At 41.6% G+C, this 17,742-nt stretch overlaps 1 protein-coding gene across 1 annotated transcript; it reads right to left on the reverse strand.

Annotated features, from left to right (window-relative positions):
- Positions 1-16,402: 16,402 nt before the first annotated feature.
- Positions 16,403-17,448, reverse strand: LOC109568826 (large ribosomal subunit protein uL23-like). Its single transcript, XM_070803143.1, has one exon. It carries the CDS (start codon positions 17,346-17,348, stop codon positions 16,587-16,589), a length of 762 nt encoding a protein of 253 aa, XP_070659244.1. The 5' UTR covers positions 17,349-17,448; the 3' UTR covers positions 16,403-16,586.
- Positions 17,449-17,742: the final 294 nt, after the last annotated feature.

Genomic DNA, 17,742 nt, shown 5'->3' on the forward strand with positions numbered 1-17,742 from the left:
TTTTATTTATTACACTGTATTTAAATTTTTGATTTTTTGAAAAATAAATAACTTCAGAGTCTCTTTTAAAAAGCAAATTATGCGTGGCTAAAGAGAAATATAGGTAAAGTTCTATGGGAATTCAGAATGGAGAGACATTATCAAAGGTAGAGTGGGACATAGAGGGGTTCAGGAAAGGCACCTGAATTAAGCCTTTAAGGATGGAAAAAAATGAAGATAGATAAGAAAGGGAATGTGGAGTGATTCGCTACTCCAGGTAGAATGAGCAGTATGAAAAAGGCATGGAGACAGGAAAACAAGGGATTCTGGAATAGTTGCTTGGTGGACCAGAAGTACCTGATGACAAAAACCAGGAAGTATGGTCTAAAAGTTTCATTCAAAAGGAGCCTTCCAAGGGAAATCAAGAACTTCAGTCTGTTCTGTAGATAGTGGCTTGTTATTACAGGTTTTGGAGTTGGAATGACAGGATAAGGACAGAAAAATTAATCTGGCCATGAAATATAAAATAGTTTGAAAATAGTTAGAAGTATCACAGGCAGAGAAAGCAGTTAGGAGGAAATGATTGTAGGAGCCCAAGCAAGAGATAAACACAGATCCTTCCCACATTCCCTTCATTTTTTTAAAGCTTTACTGATCCTGGTGCCCTTTTGATCATACATGATAGTCTTTGGAATAGCATCTCTGCCTCTGGGATGAAAGTTATAACATGCACTTCTCAGTAATAGTGGTTCACTGAGGCAGGCGTTCTAAGGACAGCCTGTGTTGAACTGTGCAGTTTAAAAAAGGATCTAAGTGATTTCTGACCAATCATAACTTTCCTCGTGTACAAACACTAACCTAAAGCGTTTAAAGGTTCCCATTGCCTGGTTCTAGTCCCTGAGACTACAATAGAAGCCACATACCTTAGCATATCCCACACCCCAGGTCTGACAGCAGCTAACTTCTGCAGCTTCAGCATTTTCTCCTGTATGGATTCTGACTCCAGCCATGTTGATATGCTGTGTAATCCCACAGACAGAGCCATGCATTTTCCCACTCCCCCAACTCTTTGTTTTTCTGGGATGCTCTTCCTCCCAATCTCTGCTTATCAAAAATACTGTTCATTCTAGGGTCAAAATTCCCTTCCTTCCACAAAGACTTTTGTATTCATCCCAGAGGAAATTAGCTCCTTCCTCTCAGTTATCAAAGTTTCTACCAGTCACATGACAGCTTTTTTTCTCTCTAACATCTCTTCCTCTAGTTAGATTTTGAATCTCTGGAGGTAGTGTATAAGTTTTTTCCGTTTTTTTTTGTTGTTGTTGTTAATCCCTCTAAAATAACTAGGCCGAAGCACTTTGCATGTCAAGGTGTATGCTAATTAAAATAACTACCAAGCATTGAAAGCCTTTTTTAGGCACCATATACATGTCTATTCCTCATAATAACCCTAGGATGAAGGTACTGTTATTCTCATTTTATAAAAGAAGAAATAGAGGCTCAGAGGTATTAATTAACCTGCCTAGTATACAGGTGAGGGAGATTAAGAGGTACAAACTTCCAACTACAGAATAAATGAGTCATGGGTACAAAATGTACAGTGTGGAGAATATAGTCAATAATTATGTAATATCTTTGTATGGTGACAGATTATAACCAAACTTATCCTGGTGATTATTCTGAAATGTATAAAAATACCAAGTCACTATGTTGTGTAACAGGAACTAATATCCTGTTGTAGGTTAATTATGCTTCAGAAATGAACAAACTCATAGAAAAAGAGATCAGATTTGTGGTTACCTGAGGGGGAGGGGTTGGGGAAGGAGTACCTGGATGAAAGCAGTTGAAAGGTACAAACTTCTAGTTACAAGATAAATAAGTAATAGGGATTTAAAGTACACCATAATAAATATAACTAACACTGCTGTATGTTATATATGAAAATTGTTAAAAGAGTAAATCCTAAGAGTTCTCATTACAGAGAAAGACTTTTATTCTTTCTTTAATTTTGTATCCATATGAGATGATAGACATTCAGGAAACTTATTGTGATAATCACTTCATGATGTATGTAATTTAAATCATTGTACTGTACACCTTAGACTTATATGGTGCTGTATGCTAATTATATCTCAATAAAACTGGAAGAAAAAGAAAAGTAAGATTTGAGTAGGGCTCTGACAGGTTCTGAAGCTTGTTTTGTTTTCATTATATAATGCTACTTTCTTAAACTGAATAGTTGAATAAATGAAGAATACATTTTTGAACACTTTTTCAACTGGCTTTTCTTTGGCATATTTCCTTCCTGGAGGTTTACTGAGCTGGTAAAGCAGAAGGAAATACCAATCAGTCTTTCTTACCAGCTGTATTAGCTTCAAGTAATGGGAAACCACTGCAGATGGTAACTGCAGCCATGAAATTAAAAGACACTTGCTCCTTGGAAGAAAAGCTATGACCAACCTGGACAGCATATTAAAAAGCAGAGATATTACTTTGCCAATGAAGATCCGTCTAGTCAAAGCTGTGGTTTTTCCAGTAGTCATGTATGGATATGAGAGTTGGTCTATAAAGAAAGCTGAGTGCTGAAGAATTGATGTTTTTGAATTGTGGTGTTGGAGAAGACTCTTGAGAGTCCCTTAGACAACAAGGAGATCAAACCAGTCAATCCTAAAGGAAATTAGTCCTGAATATTCATTGGAAGGATTGATGCTAAAGCTGAAACTCCAGTACTTTGGCCATCTGATGTGAAGAACTGACTCATTGGAAAAGACCCTGATGCTAGGAAATATTGAAGGAAGGAGGAGAAGGGGATGACAGAGGATGAGATGATTGGATGGCATCACCAACTTGATGAACATGAGTTTGAGCAAGCTCTGGGATTTGGCGATGATGGACAGGGAAGCCTGGTATGCTGTAGTCCATGGGGTTGCAAAGAGTCAGACATGACTGGGTGACTGAACTGAACTAAATAGGAAACCAACTCCTACTGACTTACACAATAGAAGAAAATCTATTGGTTTATAAACCAAGGAGTTCATTGGTGGGTTGCTGGCGTTAGGATTGGATCAATGTTGTAACAAGTTTGCCTTTGGCCTTCTGTTTTGTTTTCCTGTAAATTGATTTCATAACTGGGCAGTATCTCCCTGTATGATGTCAAAGATGGCTCCCAGTAGCTCCAGGTTACATTCTACCAATTTAACAACCCCAGAAGAAAGCACCTCTTTTCTGATAGGTCCTGTAACATTCCCAAGTAAGACTGTCCTTGGCCCAGCTTGGGTCACATGCACATCCCTGAAATAATCTCTGTTTGAGGAGTGTTGGGTTGCTCTGATTGGCCAGGGGTAAGCCTGAGGTTTGGGTCAACCCTACTAGAACTCTATGGATTGAGAATGGGAAAAGAAAAATTATGGTACCAGACTAGAAGGGATGCTGGACAGGCAAGATAAATGTCCATTATACATACATTCACTAAGCTAGGACTCAACAGTCTGTGATCCATGTTGTCTGTGCCTGAGTAGAGACAGTAGGTGACTCCATATGTGCGTGGTAACTCCCTTCAGTCTTGTCCGACTCTTTGTGACCCTATAGACTGTAGCCTGCCAGGCTTCTCTGCCCATGGGATTCTCCAGGCAAGAGTACTGGAGTGGGTCGCCATGCCCTCCACCCGGGGATCTTTCCAACCCAGGGATCGAACCCGTGTCTCTTATGTCTCCTGCATTGGCAAGCAGGTTCTTTATCATTAGCACCACTTGGGAAGCCCATGGTCTGCCTTCAAATGACTCACCGCATAAGAGTGTTTTCCTGGTTTAGTCCCAAGGGTTGTGCTGTTCTTCAGAGCAGTCATATAACAAAACATTCTACTCTCGGGAAATGGTTTATGCCTGGCTGGAGTCCTGTGATAGTCTACAGCCAACTGAGAAGAAGAGACTGGGATCTGATACCACCAGGGAACACAGCGTCAACTGAAATAGTCCTAGGCAGGCCAGCTCCACCACTGGGAGGACACAGAAGCCAATGACAAGCAGTAACATGGGCAAGCAGTTATTTCCCGGGACCAAACAGAACATGACACGTCTTAATGCGAGACAGAAAATTCTGAGGTAGGAAATACTCAGGATTTCAGATAAACAGATAGATCTGGTTGGCAGGTAGCAGGACCTTAGCCCCTGGACTAAAAAGTTCAGGGCCAGTCTAATCTTAAGAAATTTAAAGGGGTAGGCATGTGCCAGTTGCAGGGGGATCGAGATTGGGTAGGGAGTCAGGATTGGAGCTAAGGCATTAGACCAGGCTGAAATCCATGGACTAGGTCTGGAGTGTCCATGGCAGCCAGGAGGGCTGAGTCTCGAGAATAAGACTGAAGTTCAGATAACAGATAGGACCGGGACCTAAGTTTAGATGATCGACAGCCTTGATAGGAAACCCTAGAGTGAGGGATGGATGTACTGTAAATTCCTCTCGTCTCTGTGCAGGGTTCTGCAGATGCTATTGAGAGTCGCAGCTGAGGGGAAGGAGGGAGACAGAAGTTGGTCCCACAATAGGATCCAACCAACTAAAAAAAATCAGAAACATGCATTCTCTTATTTGAACGCCTAATGTAATAAAAATCAAATTGAAAAAAGATTCAGCTGAAGCAAAGACACCAGGAAAGAAATAGAGGCAATTGTTTTTGTGTGTGTTTTGTGTTTTTTTAAATTTTTTATTAGAGTATCATCACTTTACAATTTTGTGTTAGTTCCTGCTTCAACAAAATGAATCTGCTATACATTTCTTTCCCATTTAGGTCATCACAGATCATTGAGTAGAGTTCCCTGTGCCGTACAGTAAATTCTCATTAGTCATCTAATTTTACATATAGTAGTGTATATATGTCTGGAGAAGGCAATGGCACCCAACTCCAGTACTCTTGCCTGGAAAATCCCATGGACGGAGGAGCCTGGTAGGCTGCAGTCCATGGGGTCTCGAAGAGTCGGACACGACTGAGCGACTTCACTTTCACTTTTCACTTTTCACTTTCATGCACTGGAGAAGGCAATGGCAACCCACTCCAGTGTTCTTGCCTGGAGAATCCCAGGAACGGGGGAGCCTGGTGGGCTGCCATCTGTGGGGTCGCACAGAGTCAGACACGACTGAAGCGACTTAGCAGCAGCAGCAGCAGAGTATAGATGTCAATCCCAATCTCCCAATTCAACCCACCTCCCCAAGACGTTAAATGAGATTTCCTTCTTTTCTTCATTTCAGAGCTTAGGCTAGCAGGTGGCGAGTACCCTCATATTATAAGGAGACTCCTCAGGTTGTTTATGCTCAGCTTGCTCAAGGGGTGGCCCCCACATTGGTTCTGACATCTGTAACCTGTCACTCCCACTTTTGGTTTAAGGAAAGAAGATCAAGGGAAGAGGTTTAAAAAATGAAGATGGCTTTAACATTTAAAATATGAAAAAAAAATGAGGATTACTTTGAAGAGAACTAAAAAGCACTGTGGTTTTCTCTCTCTCTGGTCAAGGGAAAGGAAACAATAGGGACCTATCAAGCGGAGAGACTGACACCCTGGTGGATGTGTGCTGAATGGAAGTCCTGCCCCAAGGCAGCCGAGACCTGGAGCAGAATGTGGTGAGAGTTCTTCGGACAGTCTGACCAGAGTCCCCTGACTTGTGGTAGAGAGAAACTGATGTTTTTTTCTCACCTGAGAGCTATGTGAGAAGCTGGCTGGAGGACCAAAGATTGTAGGTTAAGTGGCTGGGAAGAGAGAATTGACAGAATGTGTTTGAAAGGCAGTAATAAGGAAGAATAAAATTTTCCTTTCATTGGTGGAAAGGTAAGCCTGAGTTCTCTTTTTAGCTTTACCACAGATTAGCTGTGCTAGTGTAGAAAACTGCTTGATCTCTCTGAAACTCAGTTTTCTCTTCTATAAAAGGAAGAATTGGACTAGACTGTCTTTAAGGTGTCCCAAAGTTACCTTCAATGACTTTCTAATTCTATGGGTGGATTTGACTGAGCTCTATGGTGACTTGTGAGATGGATTATTAAATATATATATATATATATATATCCCATTACACTAAGCCCTAGAAATTCAGGTCTCAAGGCTGCAGCATTCTTTTCTTCCCTTACTCCCTCTTCTCCTAACAAGTACTTAAAAAATAAATTATTTAGGGCTTCCCTGATGGCTCAGTGGTGAAGAGGCACCACTTGGGAAGCCCGTGCCAATGCAGGAGACACAAGTTTGATCTCTTGTCCGGGAAGATCCCACATACAACTAAGCATGTGGGCCACAATTATTGAGCCTGTGCTCCAGATCCCAGGACCTGCAACTACTGAAAACCACATACCCTAGAGCCCGTGCTCCATAACAAGAGAAGTCACCAGAATGAGAAGCCCGTGCTTTGCAACGAGAGTAGACCCTGCTCACCACAACTAGAGAAAAGCCCTCGCAGCAATGAAGACCCAGGAGAACCAAAAAGTTAAATAAACAAAAATTATCTTTTTAAAGTTTAATTATTTAAAATTTTAAAAAGAAATAGTAATCCGTAATACCACTAACCTGATACATTACTAATTATACTTTGGCTAATTCCTTTCCAGATCTTGACCACCCATCTGCATATTGCTCCAGTTGCAGTCACTAGCACATGCTTTTGGTGTCCTTACAAGCCCCAGTTCATATCCCACACGTGATCAAGAGAAGTCAAAGCTTGGGGTGCTTCCAATTATTGCATAATAAGAGCAGGCGAGGAACAAACTGGCCTTTGAACTACTCTGGTGTGGCCTCTCTTCCTTCTTAAGTCTCCTTCCTGATGCTTCAGCAACAACAGGAACTCAGGAAGCCCGGTAGAGCTAAGTAGCCTTTGGTCTACATGGCACTCACTGTGAGTTTGGGTCTGGGCTAGAAATACCAAGTGATCCATTTAGCAGACATCACAGCAGCCACCAGAGGGTTATGCCAAACCTCTAAAGTCACAGAGAAAACCAATATCAAGTGATATAGAGATGTGCTGGTGATTCTTCTGTTGTTAAAACAGGAGTGATAAGATGGTCACAGAGGATCAGCAAAGTGATGGCTCTCCATCCACCTTTTTAAAAATTGAAGTCTAGTTGATTTACAATATTTTATTATTTCAGCTGTACAGCATAGTGATTTAATATTTTTATAGAATATACTCTATTCAAAATTATTACAAAATAATGGCTACATTTCCCTATTCTGTAGAGTGTATCCTTGTAGCTTATCTATTTTATACATAGTAGTTTGTCTCTCTTAACTTACCCCTTCCTTTCTCTTGCCCCTCTTCCTTTCACTCTCCATGAAAGAGTGAAACTAGTAACCACTAGTTTGTTCTCCATGTCTGTGATTCTGTTTCAGTATATACATTCATTTCTTATTTTTTTAGATTCTACAAATAAATGACAACATAGAGTATTTGTCTTTCTCTGACTGACTTACTTCTCTAAGCACAATGCTCTCTATTCCATGTTGTGGCAAGACACTCCACCCACTATAGTGCCAGCGCTTGTGTCTCAATCTTTATGACCTCAATCCTACTCACAGGAGCACCTCTGAGTGCAGCCCCAGCAAGTCAAGCTTTTTAGAGAGATCTTTGTGCATTCTCATTTAGACAGAGACAGAGATGGTTCAGTCTGGGCCTTGAGATGGTGTCCCTAAAACTTAGTCTGGGATTGGAGAGCCTTCAAGGGCAAGGTGACAAGTAAAGGGCAATGAAGCTGAGAAGCAGCAGGTAGGTAGAGATTGGTTCATGGAGCCCCTGGAGCCCTGCCGAGGAGGAGGAGCCTCAGATAAATTTGCAACAGGAATGTAACTTCTTCAGATCTGTTTTAGAAAGATCCCTCTGGTAACAGTGTGGGGAATGATTTGAAAAGGATGACTGGAAGCAGAGACCTGGGGTTATTATAATTCTGTTAAGACATCACAAATTTTAAAAAGAACATAGGATTTTATCATTAGAAGATAAAAAGGACAAAATGCACTAGCTGATAGAGAAATTTGAAAAGACCCTGATGCTGGGAAAGATTGAAGGTGGGAGGAAAAGGGGATGACAGAAGATGAGATGGTTGGATGGCACCACTGACTTAATGGACATGAGTTTGAGTAAGCTCCGGGAGTTGGTGATGGACAGGGAGGCCTGGCGTGCTGCAGTCCATGGCGTCGCAAAGAGTTGGATATGACTGAGCGACTGAACTGAACTGATAGAGAAATACTATACCCTTGGAGAACTCCATAGGTAAAATATCTTTCTTTTTTGTGGGGCTGCCTTTTTATTTTTGGCATTGAACACTTAAAGAAATATGTATTTACTTTTTTCTGATTACAGAAACAAGCCATACTCATTGAAAGTTTTCAAACATTTCAGAAATATTTAATTTAGGAAAAATGTTCTGTACAATCCCACCCCCCACAGAGGTAACAGCTGTTATTAGGAAAATACCTTTCTCACAGTTGGAAATCTTGTTCTCACCATGAACTCCAGATGCCTCACAACTAAATCTCAAAAGGCAACGCAATAATCAGATTCCCTGAAGAGCAAATGATCAAAGAGTATTCAAAGCAGAAAACGTATACAGAAATAACTGGGCAATAAGGTGATAAGCTAAAGATCTAATTCCCGTATTTTCTGCTCACGCATTCATTTACCTGAACTATGTCTGGTACTTGACTAAGGGAGTGGCTAGAGTTTACTTTGGTGGAATAAATGGGCTTTAGAAGTTAACCTTTTTTCTTGGTTAAGTGTTCATTGTTGCAGATTTCTTTCTTCCTTTTTAAAAAAAAAATTATTGGAGGATAGTTGATTTACAGTGTTGTGTTAGTTTCAGGTGTACACTAAAGTGAATCGGTTATACGCATACACATATCCCCTCTTTTTCAGATTCTTTTAGATTTAGATTCCATATGTTTTCTTTTTAAAAGGAGAAGTGTTGTCCTAAGGCTAAAAAGTATTTTCCATTCCTAGCAGGTCTCTTGACATGGTAGATAACACCAAAAAATAATTCAGTATTTTTGTGCCCATTTGAACCTATCAAATTGGGATAATAATATCTGTCTGCCTCTCCAGGAAGATGATGAGACAATTGATTTATTTCTTCTTATTTATTTGCTTTTGAAATCTAGAGGGAAAAATCTAGACTTAAGGCCCTTTGAAAGAAAGAATTGTCCTTTCTAGACAATTATTCTCCAGCACTCTTGCCTGGAAAATCCCATGGATGGAGGAGCCTGGTGGGCTGCAGTCCATGGGGTCACGAAGAGTCGGACACGACTGAGCGACTTCCCTTTCACTTTTCACTTTCCTGCATTGGAGAAGGAAATGGCAACCCACTCCAGTGTTCTTGCCTGGAGAATCCCAGGGACGGTGGAGCCTGGTGGGCTGCCGTCTATGGGGTCGCACAGAGTTGGACATGACTGAAGCGACTTGGCAGCAGCAGACAATTACTGGAGAGAGTTTCTTTCGAAATGAAACCTTTCTTGGAATGCATTCTGGAGCTTCATAACTTTTACCATCAGAAATTCTTAACTCTTTCAAGTGCATATAACAGAAACTCAATTCAGACCAGGTGAAAAAGAGAAGATTATTGTTTCATTCTTCTAAAGTCTGATGAAGTCAGAGTTGGCTTCAAGGATATGTGTTCCATCAGAAACTATGATTGAATTTGAGAAATTCTTCTTCAGTATTTGCATGTTGCTTGAGTGGAGGAGGTACATTCTCAGAAGCTATAGAATGGCCATGTGTAGCCTTGCCTTTAAAACATCTGCTTGGGGAGTTCCCTGGCGGTCCACTGGTTAGGATTCAGCACTTCCACTGCCGCAGCCCAAGGTTCAGTCCTTGGTCAGGGTACTAAGATCCTGCAAGCTGTGTGGGGCAGTCAAAACAAACAACAAAAACAAAAAGGTCTGGTTGCATTAGTCAAGATGTCTTGAGAGGTTTTGTTCTTTAAGTAAAGAAAAGAGAGAACTCTGCACTGACAGCTTATATGGTCTTGATAAATGATGGAGCCCACATACCTGAGTATAGGCTTATGAAGAAATCTTACCCTATCAGGGCATAAGAAGAGGTGGAGTATGATGGTCTGGGGCAGGATCCTGGAGCAGGACTGCTGGAGTCTGTATTCGTCAGATTAACTCCTCTGAGCATCAGTTTCCTCTCATGTCCAGTGGAGACAGTAATGGATCTACTTCACAAGGTTATTATGAGGATTAGACAGTATATGTAGAGGTCTTGAATAGGCTAGCACATAGTAAGTTCTCAGTAATTGTTAGGTATTATTATTTTTGCTTACCACTTTCAAGGATGATGTGGCAATTTCCCCTCACCTGTACCTCAATGTCTTCCTGGACAGATTCTGTAATATGACAACTAAAACTCAGTTTGGTCTGGTTTAAAATGTCCATCTCAAGATTGGTTCAAAGCTCTCCACTTCCCCTGGTACAATGGCAGAGGAGATGCTGGACTTATGGCAGAGGAGATCCATGGACTTCTTAAATCCTCCTCCCACTCCAGTGCCCTGGAGGACCGGTGGAAGCTGAGTCACACCCTGGGACACCTCGTCCCCTTCCCTGTTCTCAGGAAGGGGTCAGGGAGAGGGAGGCGGCCTTTGGAGCTCCTTTTAGTAGTAGTTTACTCTTGTTGGGGAGGCAGCCCTGAAATTACTACTCTGGTTCAGTTTTGTCCTGCTACTGCTGTGGCCTCTGTGGAGGGGTAGTCTCACCTGAATGGGTACACAATCTCTTTAGGCATATGTTCAGTTTGACCTCAGATACCTCTTTAGTGTTACCTTGTGTGTGAGTGTGCATGCTCAGTTGTATCCAACTCTTTGCAACCCCATGGACTGTAACCTGCCAGGCTCCTCTGTCCATGGGATTTCTCAGGCAAGAATACTGGAGTGGGTTGCTATTTCCTCTTCCAGGGGATCTTCCCCATCCAGGGATGGTACCTATGTCTCTTGCGTCTCCTGCATTGGCAGACAGATTCTTTACCACTGAGCCACCAGGGAAGCCCAGTGTTAGATTACTGAAGCACAGTTGGTGCTAGAGAGGAAACTGGAACTGAGGCTTGATTTTTTTATTGTTGTTATTGTTCTGACAAATAGGGGCAGATTACAGTCAGAACAAACTCTTATTTCCCACAGTGCCTGCTGAGTAACCTCCCGGGGAGGATGTATAATAGAACTCAGAATGGCTGAAGCAGGTTAGCGACCACAGATCAGATGCTGTTCAAAGGGCTTCTGGATTTCAAGCACTTTAAATAGAGCAACAACCCAAAATAATATTTATTGGCTATATACTGAAGTCAGGCACTTAGTACACACTATCCATTCTATATGGTAAGGATTATTAGCTCCATTTTACAGATGAGCATAGTGAAGGTAAGAAGAATTAAATCAATTGCCATTATTTTAGGGCCCTGTTTCTTTTTTTCTCTTGTTTCCCATTCTTTAAAAAAAAAAAAAGGAAAATAATTGCCTTATAATGTTGTGTTAGTTTCTGCTGTACAGTGAAGTGAATCAGCCATATGCATACATATATCCTCTCCCTTTTGGATCTCCCACCCTACCCACATCCCACCCCTCTAGGTCATCACACAGCACCGAGCTGAGCTTCCTGTGCTTCATAGCAAAGAGAGCCTGGTTTCTTACCTAATTTCTATAGCAGCCCCCTGCAAAAAACTAGTTAAGATTTCAGAGGTAATAGTAACAAAGTCATAGCTAGCTAGCTAGCTAAGTCGCTTCAGTCGTGTCCGACTCTGTGCGACCCCATGGACAGCAGCCCACCAGGCTCCTCTGTCCACAGAATTCTCTAGGCAAGAATACTGGAGTGGGTTGCCGTTTCCTTCTCCAACAAAGTCATATTTTGGACATTTAGGATATAGCTCTGATTGTTAATGTTAATTTTTTTCTGATGCAAATATATACCTTTACTTTGTATCAATTCACAAGTATAAGAGCCATAAAATGTCAATTTTTTTGCCATCCTTACAGTTTTTTCACTACAGAGAACTAAAGAAAAGAATGATCTTATTGTTGCTAAGTTCAATAGGCACTTCTTCGATCCCTTTAAAATGTGTCTTCTCTATACACATGTATCGCTTCACCTTAATTGAATGAACTTTTTCATTACTAATTTACATATTCCATTGAGCAACAATGTGTTTTAGGGTGACTCTCCCAAGAGCTATTAAGGAAAACACATGTTATGGTTAATCTATCTAGGATTTGCTAATGTCTTCTGGTTTCCTTTGATCTCAGATCCAAGTGGTAAAACCAGCACCGTGTGTGTGATACACTCATACCAGCTACAGAAACCGGTGCTAAGGGCATGATCAGAAGTTGACAATGGACAATTGTTTTTGGGACAATTGTCCCAATTCATTTTTCTTTTTGGTAAGACAGTAATTGACTGGAAATTTAAAATTCTTTTTTTAAATCCTTAAACAAATCACTCTTCTGAAGCTTTTATATTTGATCACTGCCATCTATCAGCCTCCATCTATTCAGTTATGAATAAGCATGTACATGAAGCTGCTCTGTACCAAGCACCAGCAGACGTGCTGGCGTACCACGGTAACCAAGGCAGACAAGTTACTTGCTTTCATGATGCTTAGGTCTAACCTAGGGAGACAGACAGGAATCCAATAAGTAAAATTTCAGATGCTGTAGTGTGAGGAATATAAGATTAAACATCATGAGACAGAGTCATGGGAGGAGGGTAATATTAAATAGGATAGTCAGCAGGGACTGACCTTTGACTGAAATGATGAAGAGGCAGCCACTCAAGGACTTGGAAAAGAGCCTCCTCTCAAACCAAAAAACAAGCTGATTCAGGGGCTTGAGGAAATGTGTGCCAACTTTTTTTTCCTTTGGCTTCACCCCAAGGCATGTGGGACCTTAATTCCCCGAGCAGGGATGGAACTCGTACCCCCTGCATTGGAAAGTGAAAGTGTATTGGAAAGCAGAGTCTTAGCCACTGGAATGCCGGGGAAGTCCCATATGTGGCAACTTTTAACGTTTTGGTTACTAAGAATGCAGGCGCTCTCTCCAACACCCGCCTTTCACCCCTGCCCTTCCCATGAGAATCCAGTGCTAAGTGTAGTGTAAGGCTGGAATATTTTACATAACTTTTAGAAGGTGAAAGATCTGGTAAGGAAATAAGCAGAAGTCAAAAAGAAAATGAAGCTAAATTGGAACCTAAAAGACCTACTAAGAAGATCTTCTATCATTAAGGTGAATTCTAGGAAATTTAGTTTCACTGACTCAATAAAGTTACTGACCAGCAAGGAATCCACCCTAAGTCACTCTTCTGTGCTTAGTGCATCGCTCTATTTATAACTAAATGTTTCCCGAAGTGAAATAGAAAACACCACTTTGCTCCCTGTATTTGTTTTTCAACAGCAATCCCATAGTAGATTTTCTTACGTTTGTGGTAAACGACTTGTAACCATGCATCAAGGCAATAAAAATAGTTTTCATGTGATTATGTCTTTGGAAGTCTGGCACAAAATGTGATTTCACTTAGAGAGTGTGGTATGACAGCTGTAAATCGCCACATTCCAGCTGAATGCTTCAATATTGTATTTTCAGTGTGACTGAATGGCTGGCTTTTTCTGGCTCTGACTGCCTTTTCCATAGAAAAGCTGGCACTCAGACAAATCCCCCGAGACACCCTCACAAAGAAATGCTGACAGATGTCTGTCTCTCAGAGGTCCTAACTGGGCAACTTTCCATCCAGACGTGCTGGGCATGAGCATGGGTGTCTGTGTCTGTTATTCCTGTGGAAGAGTCCTCTCATTCCATCTTGCCAGCAGCCAAAAGGCTTGGAGAGCCCCTTGGGATGGGAGTTCTGCCTGGAGCCAGCATGCTCAGGTAGAAAGGCACTGAGCCAGTTTAACAGGGCAAGAGGTCTTATTCAAGGAAGCCAGACGTAGTGCAGCAGGCTGGGGAATCAAACCTTTCTCCTCATTGTATGCTTGGGTCATGGAGAAAGTGCTTAATAAATAATTGTTCCTTGGGGTGGGATGAACGGGGAGATTGGGATTGACATATATATACACTACTGATACTATGTATAAAATAAATAACTAATGAGAACTGATGCTTTTGAGCTGTGGTGCTGGAGAAGACTCTTGAGAGTCCCTTGGACTGCAAGGAGATCAAATCAGTCAATCTTAAAGGAAATCAGTCCTGAATATTCATTAGAAGGACTGATGCTGAAGCTGAAACTCCAATACTTTGGCCACCTGATGTGAAGAGCTGCTTCACAGGAAAAGACCCTGATGCTGGGAAAGATTGAGGGTAGAGGAGAAGGGGTTGAGAGAGGATGGGATGGTTGGATGGCATCACTGACTCAGTGGACATGAGTTTGAGCAAGCTCTGGGAGATAGTGAAGGACAGGGAAGCCTGGTGCGCTGCAGTCCATGGGGTTGCAAAGAGTCGGACACGACTGAGCAACTCAACAACAACAAGGAGAACCTATTGTATAGTACAGGGAACTCTATCCAGTGCTCTGTGGTGACCTAAATGGGAGGGGAATCCGAAAAGAGGAGACGTAAGTATTTGTATAGCCGATTCACTTTGCTGTACGGTAGAAACTAACACAACACTGTAGGGCAACTATACTCCAATAAAAATTAATTCAAAGACAAGCAAAAAAATAATAATTGGTCCTGTTTAGGCACTCTTCCTGAGATACGTGTGATATATAGATGAATACTTAACTCAAGGAACTCACCCTAACTTGCTGAGGAAATAGCCTGTAGCAGCCGACCCTTTTTTAGCTACTCCACCCCAACTCCAAGACTGCTTACCACTCTTTCAGTGACTTTTCAACTAGTTTTATCAAGTACTTTCTTCTATGCCAGGCATTGTGCTCTGCTTAAGATATAATAAAAAGACAGATTGTTCTAGGATTAATATTGTACACACAAAAATGTTTTAATGGTTATGTAGGGGGTGGGTAGAATTAGAGGTACGGACAAAGACTCTTAATTTTCACTTTTTGAACTTTACTATTTGAACTTTTTCTAACAATTTTTTGGCAGTGATTTTTTTTTTTTTGGTAACTGAACTAAAATTTGCTGAGCAACATTTTGTGCCAGGCATCCTTCTGAGCTTTGAGAAGACAGTGGTGAATGAAACAGAAAAATCCCCTGTCCTTATGAAGCTTACATTCCAACTGGGGAGGCAATATAAAATTTTAAAAATCTATACAAGTTTGCTATTATAATATAATGATAATTGATGACATGGCCCATGGAAAAAACATTAAAAAAAAAAAAAAGGTTCATTTTTAGGGACCTCCCTGGTGGTCTGGTGGTTAAGAATCTTCCTGCCAATGCTGGGGACATGGATTCAATCCCTGGTCTGGGAAGACCCCACGTGCCACAGGGCAACTAAGCCTGTGCACCACAACTACTGAAGCCCTAGAGCCTGTGCTCTGCAGCAACGGAAGCCGCCACATTGAGAAGCCCATGCACCACAGGGAAGAGTAGCCCCTGCTTGCCGAAACTTGAGACAGCCCGTGTGCTGCAACGAAGACCCAGCGCAGCCAAAAAAAAAGTTCTTATTTTAAAAGTTATTCTATTCTGATTTGTTCCGATAATCTTGACTCTGTAGAGACCAGGGTTCTTTACTGGCCTGGGCAAATAGCAGCACTAAGAGAAACGGGCCAGAGGGCCAAGCCTCAAAGCCTTGAACCATCTGGACTTTTGCCAACACTCTCTCCACCCAGCCCAAATGAAAAGGCAGTCTGAGCTCCCTGCATTCTTTTGGCACAAGAGTGATGTCAATCCAGAGTTGGACCTGGCTCGTTGTTCTTGACTGGAGCCCAGGCCTTTTCCCACTCAGTCTGGGGACAGAACTCATTGCTGTGTCAGTATATGAAGGTGCCAACCCTGCCTACCCCACATGCATAGCCTGCTACTTCTTTCCAGCTTTACCAGCTGTTTTTCACTGGCTTCTGGCCTGCCTTGTCTGACAGCTGCCTGAACACTCGGACTTAAAAATGAGTTCTAAATGCCTGAGTCCAGCCACTGCATTCCAACCTATTTTTAGGATAACATCCTCCTCCTTTGGCTTCCTGAGAAACTACTCTTTTTCTGTTTCTAAACTGTTACCATTCCCAGTTCAGTTCCCTCATCTGAGAATGCAAAACTTAGGGGTTCCAGTTCCTGCTCACAGCCAAGAAGAAGATGCTGTTTTCACCAAAAGTCCTTTAGTCAAAGAAGAGGTAAGACCTGATATTAAAGATACACAATAAAAACTGTATGCACACTATCACTACAAACACCTAGAAAATCTTTTTTTGTTTTTATTTCAAATTGTGACAATAACATAAACCTATTGCAAATACTTTAGAAAATACAGTAAAAATAATTTACAGTAAAAATAATTTACACTTTAATAAATTATTTTTATCTGTTCTTGGGTTCATATGTTTATTGTTGTTATTGGTTAATTATTCATGCATACAGGGCAAAATTTAAAAAGTAAAATCTCACTGTTCCCCTGCCACCCAGTTCTTCTCCCTGAAGAGAATTATTTATAGTATCTTCTGGCTCTCTCTTTTTCCTTTTAGTGAAAACTTTTACATGAAAAGTTAGCAGGCTGGACTCAATTTAGATGATCCCAACTGTGTTGCTGCTGCTACGGCTGCTAAGTCTCTTCAGTCGTGCCCAACTCTGTGTGACCCCATAGACGGCAGCCCACCAGGCTCCCCCGTCCCTGGGATTCTCCAGGCAAGAACACTGGAGTGGGTTGCAATTTCCTTCTCCAATGCATGAAAGTGAAAAGTGAAAGTGAAGTCTCGAAGTCGTGTCCGACTCTTCGAGACCCCATGGACTGCAGCCTATCAGGCTCCTCTGTCCATGGGATTTTCCAGGCAAGAGTACTGGAGTTGGGTGCCATTGCCTTCTCCGCCCAACTGTGTTGGCAATAGCCAAAGTATCATAGTCAGGAGCCAGTTGATCAGATGTCTTCTTTTCCCCATCAGGCCCAATCAGGGTGTTTACCTTGGCCGTGTTAGTGTCATAGAACTTCTTCACAGCCGGTCTGATATGGGGCTTGTCAGCCTTGACATCCACAGAGGATACCAGTGTGTTGTCTTCTATTTTCTTCCTGGCTGACTCGGTGGTGAGGGGGAATTTGATGGTGGCATAGTAGTCAAGCTTGTTTCTCCTAGGGGTACTCTTCTGAGCATATTTGGACTGCCTTCTGAGCCACAGTGTTTTGGGTTGTTGGAAGGTGGGTGACTTTCGGATCTTTTTTCTGTGACTGTGGATCCCTTTCAGCACTGCTTTCTTGGTCTTCAAACGCTTTGCTTTGGCTTCAGTTTGGGTAGGGGCAGGGACTTCCTTCCCTGCTTTAGGTGCCGTCTTCATGAAAAGCCATAGTATTCTCTTATAATCCTTTCTGTTTCTGTAAAATCTGTAAAAATGTCCTACTTCAATAAACCTTTCTCTGTTCCTGGCTCCAGTGTTTCAGTTTATTAGACCTCACTGTGAGTTGGGCACACGAGCTTTGTTCTGTAATGATTCATTTTCTGATTTTAATACTTTGATTTTTCTTGCTTCATATCTTACTTTAACTAAATATTTGTGAATTTTGTTAGTTTTTTTTCTTTTGGAAAACAAGCTCTTGGTTTTATTGATTTTTCTCTATTGTTTTTCCATTCTGTATTGTATTAGTCTCTGTTTTATTCCTTATTATTCCTTTCCTACTGCTAGCTATTGTTTTAATTTGCTCCTTTTTCTCGCTCCTTAAGGTGTAAAGTTA

The sequence above is a fragment of the Bos indicus genome, chromosome 15 (assembly GCF_029378745.1).
Source record: "Bos indicus isolate NIAB-ARS_2022 breed Sahiwal x Tharparkar chromosome 15, NIAB-ARS_B.indTharparkar_mat_pri_1.0, whole genome shotgun sequence".
In the NCBI taxonomy this organism is placed as follows: Eukaryota; Metazoa; Chordata; class Mammalia; order Artiodactyla; family Bovidae; genus Bos; species Bos indicus.